This window comes from Ovis canadensis, chromosome 9, assembly GCF_042477335.2.
Source record: "Ovis canadensis isolate MfBH-ARS-UI-01 breed Bighorn chromosome 9, ARS-UI_OviCan_v2, whole genome shotgun sequence".
NCBI classification, from domain to species: domain Eukaryota; kingdom Metazoa; phylum Chordata; class Mammalia; order Artiodactyla; family Bovidae; genus Ovis; species Ovis canadensis.
Window position 1 is genome coordinate 10,548,888 of NC_091253.1, and position 11,073 is coordinate 10,559,960.

At 42.5% G+C, this 11,073-nt stretch overlaps 1 protein-coding gene across 1 annotated transcript; it reads left to right on the plus strand.

The window, feature by feature from the left end:
• The first annotated feature begins 7,972 nt into the window (after positions 1 to 7,972).
• Positions 7,973 to 9,089, plus strand: OOEP (oocyte expressed protein). Its single transcript, XM_069600781.1, has 3 exons — positions 7,973 to 8,169; positions 8,312 to 8,491; positions 8,836 to 9,089. The coding sequence occupies exons 1-3, from the start codon at positions 8,007 to 8,009 to the stop codon at positions 8,913 to 8,915; spliced, it is 423 nt and encodes a 140-aa protein (XP_069456882.1). The 5' UTR covers positions 7,973 to 8,006; the 3' UTR covers positions 8,916 to 9,089.
• Positions 9,090 to 11,073: the final 1,984 nt, after the last annotated feature.

Genomic DNA, 11,073 nt, shown 5'->3' on the forward strand with positions numbered 1-11,073 from the left:
GTGTTACTGACCGATTATTTATGAGAACAGTCAGAGCAGTGTCCCCATTGGTTGTTGTTCAGTCACTATGTCGTGTCCAACTCTTTGCAATCCCGTGGATGGCAGCACACCAGGCTTACCTGTCCTACACCATTTCAGAGAGTTTGCTCAAACTCACGTCCATTGAGTCGGTGATATCATCCTCTGTCACCCCTTTCTCCTCTTCCCCTCAATCTTTCCCAGCATCAGGGTCTTTACCAATGAGTTGGCTCTTCACATCAGGCAGCCAAAGTATTGGAGCTTCAGCTTCAGCATCAGTCCTTCCAATGAATATTCAGGGTTCATTTCCTTGAGGATTGACTGGTTTCATCTCCTTGCAGTCCAAGGGACTCTTAAGACTCTTCTCCAACACCACAGTTCAAAAGCATCAATTCTTCAGCGCCTAGCCTTCTTTGGGGTCCAAGTCTCACATCCATACATGACTATTGGAAAAACCATACCTTTGACTAGATGGACTTATGTTGGCAAAGTGATGTCTCTGCTTTCTAATACACTGTCTAGATTTGTCACAGCTTTTCTTCAAAATTTTTTAATGTCATGGCTGCTGTCACCATCTGCAGTGATGTTGTAGCCCCCGAAAATAAGATCTGTCACTGTTTCCATTTTTCCCCATCTAATTGCCATGAAGTGATGGGACTGGATGCCACCCCATTGGTAGGAACCACACAAATAGAAAAGACTGGAAGAAACCTATCACTAACTTTGGCAGAAGTTACTAATTATACCATGTCTGCTATAGATGGAACAGAGATCAGTTTCTCAACTCACTGGCCTGAGTAATGATGGACAACTGCATTGCTTTGGATTCCTTATTGGCTGGTCATGGTGCTGTCTGTCATTGCTCATACTTCTTGTTGTAGTATGTGGTCAATGAAACAGGCAAGATGGAATGGCTATGACTCTCATGGCCTATTGGGTTTGTTCTCTTGGCCTAGCTGGAGCAGGTGGGATACTGGTTCCAAATCTTTTTACAGGAATCAGTAGTTGTTCTTGTTTTTATCTTAGTGGTCATATGTTGATCCACTGTAATTGTTAAAGATAAACCAAAGTGGAGGCCGAGGCCACAGTTTGAATACACCCCTAGACCAAACACTGAAGAGTCATTCAACTAAAACTTAGAACTGTTCTGATTTCCCTGAAATGCTGACTCTGACCTTAAACAAAACTTAAGCTTTATTCATGTTGTTATAACCCAGCTAATCAACTACAGTTAACAAAGTGAAATCCTCAGTCATGTTTGACTCTTTATGACCCCATGTACTGTAGCCTATCAGGCTCCTCCATCCATGGGATTCTCCAGACAAGAATACTGGAGTGGGTTGCCATTTCCTTCTCCAGGAGATCTTCTCAACCCAGGGATTGAACCTGGGTCTCCTACATTGTAGGCAGATGCTTTACCGTCTGAGCCACCATTAGTGCTCTAGAAAGAGTGTAAGTTTCTGGCAATTACAATCACAATACATGGTTGTTCTTCCTCATGCTTCACAAGCTAAGCTGTAACTGCTCAGTGTGGAGCTTCAAGCCTGTTTCTCACTCAGTAAAAAGTTCATCTCAAGTAAAGCTCTCTGAATTTTCTTTTGAAACATTCTATCCAGAGTCTGAAGTGCTTCTACATTCATCCTCTCATCATATGATCTCCATGATGATAGAACAAAAAGGGCAGGCAGATCTTGCAACACAGTTGACCATGAAGACAGAGAAGCAATCTCCAAGCAGCGAAGATCTGGGTCTTCAGCTGTCTCTGAATTCGCCTACCTCCAGTACATGAGAGAATAGTCAAAGCAGGGACCAGGAGTTTAAATATACAGACAATGGCCAGACCAAACATAAAAACGGAATTCTGATTCACATTCTGCAGCACTCAGTACAGGAAGACAAACAATGCCTATGACAATCAACACAAGAGGCCAGGACTTGATTAATGACTAACAGCTTCACTCATTTTCCTTTGGGATCAACTGAGACCCAGCTGGGAAAGTCAAATATGCACCCCTACTCAATCACATACAATGTTCTGCTTCCAGTTAGCCCACCTACAGTTTCCCAGGCCAAGACCTCTTCCTTCAGGCATACCTATTTTTCATTTTATATAAACTTTTCCCTCTCCTCTGTCTGCTTTTGAGACTCTGCCAACACAAATGATGGTAGCTAACTCCATTGCTATAGCAACCTCTTAATAAAAAGCCTTCACTTGTTCCCATTTGGATGATCTTTATTTCCCCACAAGATAATCCATGAGTTGATATTTTTTTGAAGTTGTGGGACTAGTATTATTGATCATTCATTTATGCTATCCTCTCTACCTTTATATATGTTTGAAATTTCCCACAGTAAAAAAATTAAAATATTTCAAAAATGTCAGGGTCATTAAATAACAACAACAGCAGAGACTGATTCTATATTAGTTAAAAATACATTATTGGAAAAAAAACTGGGAAATCGAAGTTGGATCATATATTAGATAAGAGTTTAGACTAATGTTAAATTTTCTGAGTGAACAATTTTACATGGTTACATAGGAGAATGTCTTTGCTTTTAAAAGGTAATGGTGAAGTACTTGAGATAAAGTCATGATGCCTGCCACTTACAGAATTTCATGAAAAAGTATGTGCAGGTAAAGAGAGAAAATAAACTAAACAAAACATTAACAACTAGTGAAACTCAATGAAAGGTATAGAATGTAAATTTAATGTTCTTATATTTTTTTCCATTGGTTTAAAGTTTTTCAAAACAAAAAACTTGGTGGGAAAAGAGCACTATAAAATACATGTATTAGGTTGCTACAAAAGTAATTGTGGTTTCAGACCATGCACTTTAAACCATAAGTATGCTCAAACATCTTTATTAATCAAAATAGGAAGCATTACAATCAACACATTTTTGCCAATGAGAAATAAGTTTATTTCCGTAGCATAAAAATCTGAGCTTCAGAATTCGAAGAGCTCTTGGAAAGGATTTTCTGCCTCCTGCTAGTTGTGGAAGTGTTTTCTCTGCAAAAAGTTGTCAAGATGCTTGAAGAAGTGATAGTCGGTTGGCGAGAGGTCAGGTGAACACAGTGGATGAGGCAAAACTTTGTAGCCCAATTCACTCAACTTTTGAAATGTTGGTTGTGTGATGTGTGGCCAGGCATTGTCATGGAGAAGAATTGGGACCATTCTGTTGACTAATACTGGCTGTAGGCATTGCAGTTTCTGGTGCATCTCATCGATCTGCTGAGCATACTTCTCAGATGGAACACTTTTGCTGGGATTCAGAAAGCTATAGTGGATCAGACTGGCAGCAGACCACCAAACAGTGACCATGATCTTTTTTTTTTTTTTTTTTTGGTTAAAGTTTGGCTTTGGAAAGTGTTTTGGAGCTTTTTCTCAGTTCGACCACTAAGGTGGACACTGCTGATTATCATATAAAATCCACTTTTCATCACATGTCACAGTTCAATCAAGAAATGGTTCACTGTTGTTGTGTAGAATAAGAGAAGATGATACTTCAAAATGATAATTTTTTGTCAGCTCATGAGGCATCCACTTATGGAGCTTTTTCATCTTTCCAATTTGCTTCAAATACCAAATGAGGGTAGAATGGCAAACGTTGAATTCTTTGGCAACTCCTCCTGTAGTTGTAAGGGGATCAGCTTTGATGATTGCTTAACTGGCCATTGTCAACTTCTGATGGCGAGCCACTGTGCTCCTCATCTTCAAGTCTCTCCTCTCCTTTGCAAAATTTCTTGAATGACCACTGCACTGTATGTTTTGGCTTAAAGCTCAACATTCAGAAAACGAAGATCATGGCATCCGGTCCCAGCACTTCATGGGAAATAGATGGGGAAACAGTGGAAACAGTGTCAGGCTTTATTTTTGGGGGCTCCAAAATCACTGCAGATGGTGATTGCAGCCATGAAATTAAAAGACGCTTACTCCTTGGAAGGAAAGTTATGACCAACCTAGATAGCATGTTGAAAAGCAGAGACGTTACTTTGCCAACAAAGGTCCGTCTACTCAAGGCTATGGTTTTTCCAGTGGTCATGTGTGGATGTGAGAGTTGGACTGTGAAGAAAGCTGAGCACCGAAGAATTGATGCTTTTGAACTGTGGTGTTGGAGAAGACTCTTGAGAGTCCCCTGGACTGCAAGGAGATCCAACTGGTCCATTCTGAAGGAGATCAGCCCTGGGATTTCTTTGGAAGGAATGATGCTAAAGCTGAAACTCCAGTACTTTGGCCACCTCATGCAAAGAGTTGACTCACTGGAAAAGACTATGATGCTGGGAAGGATTGGGGGCAGGAGAAGGGGATGACCAAGGATGAGATGGCTAGATGGCATCACTGACTTGATGGACGTGAGTCTGAGTGAACTCCGGGAGTTGGTGATGGACAGGGAGGCCTGGCATGCTGCGATTCACGGGGTCACAAACAGTCGGACACAACTGAGTGACTGAACTGAACTGAACTGGGCCAAATGTGTTGTTGATGTTGTGAGTTGTCTCCACTGCTTTACAACCATTTGAATTCAAATAAAAACTCTTCACTGGAAATTTTGCTTTTTTGTCTAACATCATTTCAATAGTGGAAAATAAATATAAAATAAACAGCAAGTAATAAGTCATTAGCAAAAAAAGACAAAGTGAGAAATGTGCATTAAAATGATATATAACAATCATATTTATTTAAGAATGTATTCCAATATCAAATGGCAAAGTTCAACAATGCAAAATTGCAATTATTTTTGCAGCAATCTAATAATATTACAAGAAAAGTAAAAGCAAAAATTCTCACATTCTTACCTCAGTTCAATTCAGTTCAGTCGCTCAGTCGTGTCCGACTCTTTGTGACCCCGTGAATCGCAGCACGCAAGACCTCCCTGTCCACCACCAACTCCCGGAGTTCACTCAGATTTGCGTCCATCGAGTCAGTGATGCCACCCAGCCATCTCATCCTCTGTCGTCCCCTTCTTCACGTCTTCTTAATGGAAACATGAAAGTGAAAGTCACTCACTCTTGTCCAACTCTTTGCAACCCCATAGAATATACAGTCCATGGTATTCTCCAGGCCAGAATACTGGAGTGAGTAGCTGTTCCCTTTTCCAGGGGAACTTCCCAACCCAGGGATCGAACCCAGATCTCCCCAAAATTACTAATAGTTAACTATATAGGGAAGGAGGGGACAGGATAGATAAGAGGGGATTGCAAACTAGATTTTTCAGAATGTACACTAACCATAATATTTTTAAAATGTACTCTGTAAGTTATTGTTATATTCTAAATAGCTTGTCAGTAATGATTTTCATTTCTTACTTTGCCTGAATATTATTTAGTAGGGTGGTATAATATCTCCTTATTTATTAATTTATCCATCCAGGGGAACCAGTATGTAGTTACTGTTTCCAGATGCTCCTAAGGATTAGAAGACTGTCTTCAACTGTTCAGAACACAGCCTTTATTGCATTCGTTTCCTACATGATTGCTTCTAGTCTGAATGATTTAATATCACCTTACTAGTTCATTCTCCTCATTTTGACCACTTTTTTCTAACTATCTGTGAGGTACATTTTGATATTATTATTTGGTACAAAAAGAAACACATGCTTTGTTACATTTTTCATTATACAGAGATTACATCTTGAGAACTGAAGATTACATGAAGTGAAGAACAGAGATTCTCAATGAGAAATTACAAAACCAGACACTCCCTGGTGGTCTAGTGATTAGGATTTGGCGCTCTCACCACCCTGGCCTGGGTTTGATTCCCCATCAGGGAAGCCTGTCTTCAAGATTTCCTGTTGGCTCAGATGGTAAAGAATGTGGAAGATCTGGGTTCTATCCCTGGGTTGGGAAGATCCCCTGGAGGAGAAAATGGAAACCCACTCCATTATTCCTGCCTGGAGAAGTCCATGGACAGGCTACAATCCATGGGGTTGCAAAGAGCTGGAAACGACTGAGCATCTAATACTTTCACTCACATACTTTATTGACTGGACCCAAATACTCTCAGAATGGTCATTCCAGAGATAAGCAAGAGAAAATGAAAGCAAGTGCAGAAAGTTCAAATAACTCGTTTTCAGTCACACCACTAGAAAATATTAGAGCCAGTATTCAAGTCATGCTCTCTCTCCCACCAGTCAGAGTCAAATCAGCAAGCTTTAAAGGTATAAAATGATGGAACTGATTCACCTTGGCAGATTCAGCTAAATCCTAAAAACCTTGCAATTCTGTTTTGAAGCTGACACGGATCAGCTACTAAAACTCAAAGTTCACCAAGTGTAGGAAACAATGTGCATTCTCTGTATAAGACTGCAAATGACTATACTTCCAAAATAAAACTAAATCAGAAATAAACTTTGCCATCCAGATGGGAATGCCAAAGGAATTTTTCATGACCTTGCCTTTCTCAAGTATGTCTTGACCTAATAATTAACTACCACAAACCAGCCTTGTGGCTAACTCATGCTACATGTAGGAGTCTGAAATTTTTCAGGGATAGAATTTGAAGAGGCCTCAAGTTGGATGCATTCTGAAGAGAATGGCTCAAGGAAATAGATTAATAATTTATAAAAAGATGAAATTATATCTATACTATGCCCAGCTTAAAAAATTAACCCCAGGTGGTTCAAGAATTTTAAAGTTATGGTAGAAACGTGAGCATTCTTAGTGGAAAGTATAGAGAATGCCTTTAGACCTCAGGGCAGAGCAGAACTTAAGAAAGACACAATGAACTTACCTTAAAGACTGATAAATCTGACTATATTAAAATTATGAACTGTATTCCTCAAAAACATCTTAAAAAAGGTGAAAAGACAATTTAAACTAGAAGACATTCACAGTATACATGATTGAAAAATAATTAGTAAGATTGAGGGAGAATACATGAAAAGGAGAACTTACTCATATTACTTTATATCCTCAAGGCTTTTTTTTTTTTACAATATGCATGTATTATTATGTTCATTTAAAAAATTAAACTGAAATAAAAGTATTCAGTAAAGCTAGATTCAATATCTCCTCTTGGATTACTGTTAGGCCTAGATGATGCAGATGAGGGAATTCAGTACATTAATACCATCCCCCTTACGTGAATAATCAACATCTTTCATTAAAAAGATGTAAAAAAAAAAAAAAACACATCCTAACTAATTGTAACTATACAGTCGTTTGTACAGCAGATGCTATCTATACAACAATTACCAAGCAATACTTGTAGAAATGCACTATGAAAAGAACAGGAACACGCGCGGGCTACTCACACAACCTTCAGGACAATAATTTCCTGTGGGGAGAGAGGTAAGGTCTCTAGTGGCATCTGTTTTAAAGAAGAGAGAAGGCAAATGCGGGAAATATTAACATCTTGTTAAATGAGGCGAGGGGAGGGGGTACATGAGCATTAAACAACTTTTTAAACTGTGAGAAATCTTCACAATTTAAAATTTTAACTAAAATTAAGAACACTGAGAATACATGTTCATCAGTACTCGCTGTTTGAGGATTTTGGAAGTAAACGACTGTTGTCTCCACTTGCTACATCTCTTGGAACGGCCATTGCCTGATGACTGCATTTTAGACACGATGCACTTGTAGAAATGATTCTGAAGCGGCAACAAACCAGAGTCAGAATATAAGAGAGAAGATACGGATTCCAGGAGCCCGCCCGCGGACTGGCCCGACCGGGCCTGGACGGGACCCCACTTCATGCAACCACACGATCCGGAACTACGGACACCTCGGTTTCGGCCATTATTCGCCTGGCGGCGCCTCCCAGAGCCTCCAGGGCTCCACGGTGAGACGACGCTAGGGGACCGCGCGGCGCATATGGGGGAGCTGCAGGCGCCCGAATACCGGCGCAAATCCGCGCCCCTGGGCCGCGCTGTGGCTGGGCGCACGCGCACCGGAAGGGGCGGGGCCGGCCGGGAGCAGTAAATGGCCCAGGCTCCGCGCCTCCTCGAGTCCCGTGGGAGCTGCTCTTCTCGCCTGTGGTTGGAGCATGGTCGACGACGCCGGCGACTCCGAGGCCCGCGGGGACAGGCTGCTGGGGTTCCCGCTTCCCTCGCCACGGGTTCGCATCCGGCCGTGGTGGTTTCCTGCGCAGGATTTGAGGAATCCGCTGGTGTTCTTCCTGGAGGCGTGGCTGGCCGACTCGATCTTTGGTGTGCGACCCTGGGCCTAGCGGGCCTCTCAGAGCGGTCGAGGGCCCCGAGCCGCGCCGGGTCCCAGGCCGTCACGTCCCGTCGTGGCCAGCGTGTCCTGCCCCTCACCCGCACTCTTCTCCGGCTTTCCTTTCGTTTTCAGGCCCAGACCGAGCCTTGGTTCCAGAAATGGAGTGGATGAGCCAGGCCCTGCTGATGGTGGACGCTGTTGACGCTAGGAACATGGTCGAAGTCACCGTGTTCGCGCGGCCGGCAGTCCAGCGTCAGGTGAAGAGCGTGCTTCTGAGCCAGGCGTCAGTGCACCGGGAGCAGCGCGCCCGAGGTGAGGGGCTTGGCACACACGCCTGGGAGGAAGGCAGGGGGAACTGCCTGGCCTTACCTGACTTCCTTCCAGCCTCTCGTCTTCCCCAAACTCCTTGCAGTGTCCCAACTCCATTGTGCTGGTGATCCCTGGGCCTCCCTTGAGAGAGGAGTCCAAGCAGGACCCTGAGAAAGCAAAGCTGAGATGTACATTCAGACACCTACCTGCCGGTGCTGGCCTCAGCTTCGTCAGCCCACTAATTTCAGATCCTAGGTTCAGAGCTTCCGGCCTGAGAAATGATACTGCCAGCACACCCCTTCCCCCTTGGAGGAGGAGTTTGAAACCCAGCATTTTTCCTTATCCAGCTGAGAAGATGAAACAACTCGAGGAATTCCTGAAGGCCCAGGCACCGGGTCCCCAGGTGCCCCAGCATCCTGTTGCATGAATGTTGTCGGGAGCGTGAGAACAGTCCTGCTTCTGCTGCTAAAGAGAAGCAAATATCCTTAAATCTCTGCCTTTTTCCCCTGTGTGTCTTGATGAAGTATAGTGGTTTGATTATTTTGCTTCAAACCTGAGTTTGTGCCATTCTAGTTAATAAATTCATTTTTGTCCGAAGGCATAAAGATCTTTGCTTACTCAAAATTAAGCAAATTTATAAAAGACTGTTCATTCATGTCTTGATGTGAGAGGTGGGTAAAAGGCTATTAGGTGATGGGTTTCTTTTTTTTTTTTTTTTCTTAGTTGTTACCATTTTGAAGCTATTAACCCTTTTATGATTTTTATGGTCAGACTCAGGCCCTTACATGCAGAGGCCAGAAATGCAGGGTCAATCAGCTTTGAGTTTCTTTTGCATGACTTGTTCTCAAACTTTAAGAATCATCTTGAGAACTTTCTGTAGCACAGCTTCCTCAGCCCCTTCTGCCCTGATTCTGAGTCAGTACATCAGGCCTGTGAATTTGCATTTCTAACAAGCTCTTCGGTAATGCCAGTGCTTCTCCGATGAGGCTCTCCCTTTTAAGCTAGTATTTGGCTTCAGAATAGCACTCAGTGTGCCATGTGTTTTCTTAGAGTGGAGTCTCTGACCTCAAACACGGGAGGACATTTCAACACGCAAGCTGAGGTGATCAGCATTCCTCTCTTCTGCTGGGGCTGTAATTCAACAGAGGAGCCAGGGTCCAGGGCAGCTGGTACACTGAGTGGTGTCCTTCCAGCCAGCTGTCTCCCCACTTCCTCCCCAAGCAGGTGTCCTGCATGGGCTGAGTTGTTTTTCTGTTACCTGAACAGTGATGTGACCAATCTGTGCAAAACAGCCCCAACCCCATGCTGCTTCCACTTTCAGGAAGCAGAATTGTTGGAGGAATGATTGCCAAGAGCTCCATGGTTTCAGACACAAAGTTGTAATTAATTCAGCTCTGGCAGTTTCTTCACCCCTTGGCAGTAAGGGATAGTAGCACTTTGCAAGGATTTTAAGTACACACACACAAATCTTGGGCTTCTCAGATGGGACAGTGGTAAAGAATCTGCATGCCAGTGCAGGAGACACAAGAGACGCTTGTTTCATCCCTGGGTTGGGAAGGAACAATGGCAATGGTAATATTGGAACAATAGCAAATGGCAATCTGGTATTCTTGCCTGGAAAATTCCATGGACAGAGAAGCCTGGCACCCCACAGTCTATGGGGTCACAAAGAGTTGGACACAACAGCCCTCCCCCCATTCACCCATACACATACACACATATGCAGGCATTAACTTTACTCTTAGTAAAGTCTTCTTTTATCCACACTCAGAGTCTGCAGTGAACCTTCTTTTATAAGCGTATAATAGACTGCAGCCTTTAGATTAAAAGACACTTGATCATTGGAAGGTAAGCTATGATAGCCTAGACAGCATACTAAAAAGCAGAGACATCATCTTGCCAACCAAGGTCTGTATAGTGAGAACTGTGGTTTTTCCAGTAGTCATGTACAGATGTGAGAGGTGGACCATAAAAAAGGCTGAGTACTGAAGAACTGATGCTTTTGAATTGTGCTGGAGAAGATTCTTGAGAATCAGCTGGACTACAAGGAGATAAAACCAGTCAATCATAAAGGAAATCAACCCTGCATGTTTATTGGAAGGACTGATGGATGAAGCTCTAATACTTCACTACCTGATGTGAAGACCAACTCATTGGAAAAGGCCCTGATTCTTGGAAAGATTGAAGGTGAAAGAAGAAGGTGGCAGAGAATGAGATAGATAGCATCACTGATTCAGTGTGCATGAATTTGAGCAATCACTCGAGATAGTGGAGGACAGAGGAGCCTGGCATGCCACAGTCTGTGGAGTCGCAAAGAGTTGGACATGACTTAGTGACTGAACAACAACACGAATCTTTGATTACAAGTGATATTGAACATTATTCTACTTTGCTTCACATTTTTTGTTAAAAGCTTTTTACATTTTTCTATATTCTTTCCTGTCATTACTTCTTTCAACTCTGAAGATAAAGTTTTTTATTTGTATAAGCTTTTATAACAAATAATGGTCCATTAAAACCAATATTGTCCACCCCTTTGCTGCTCAAGATTTTTGCATACAAAAATTTTATTGTATGTAGTTAAA

Excerpts from the sequence above, each read along its gene's own strand:
- OOEP (XM_069600781.1), top strand. The coding sequence starts at position 8,007 with ATGGTCGACGACGCCGGCGACTCCGAGGCCCGCGGGGACAGGCTGCTG. Across the intron at positions 8,170-8,311 it reads GCTGGCCGACTCGATCTTTG|GCCCAGACCGAGCCTTGGTT; the intron begins GTGTGCGACCCT and ends TTTCGTTTTCAG. Across the intron at positions 8,492-8,835 it reads CCGGGAGCAGCGCGCCCGAG|CTGAGAAGATGAAACAACTC; the intron begins GTGAGGGGCTTG and ends TTCCTTATCCAG.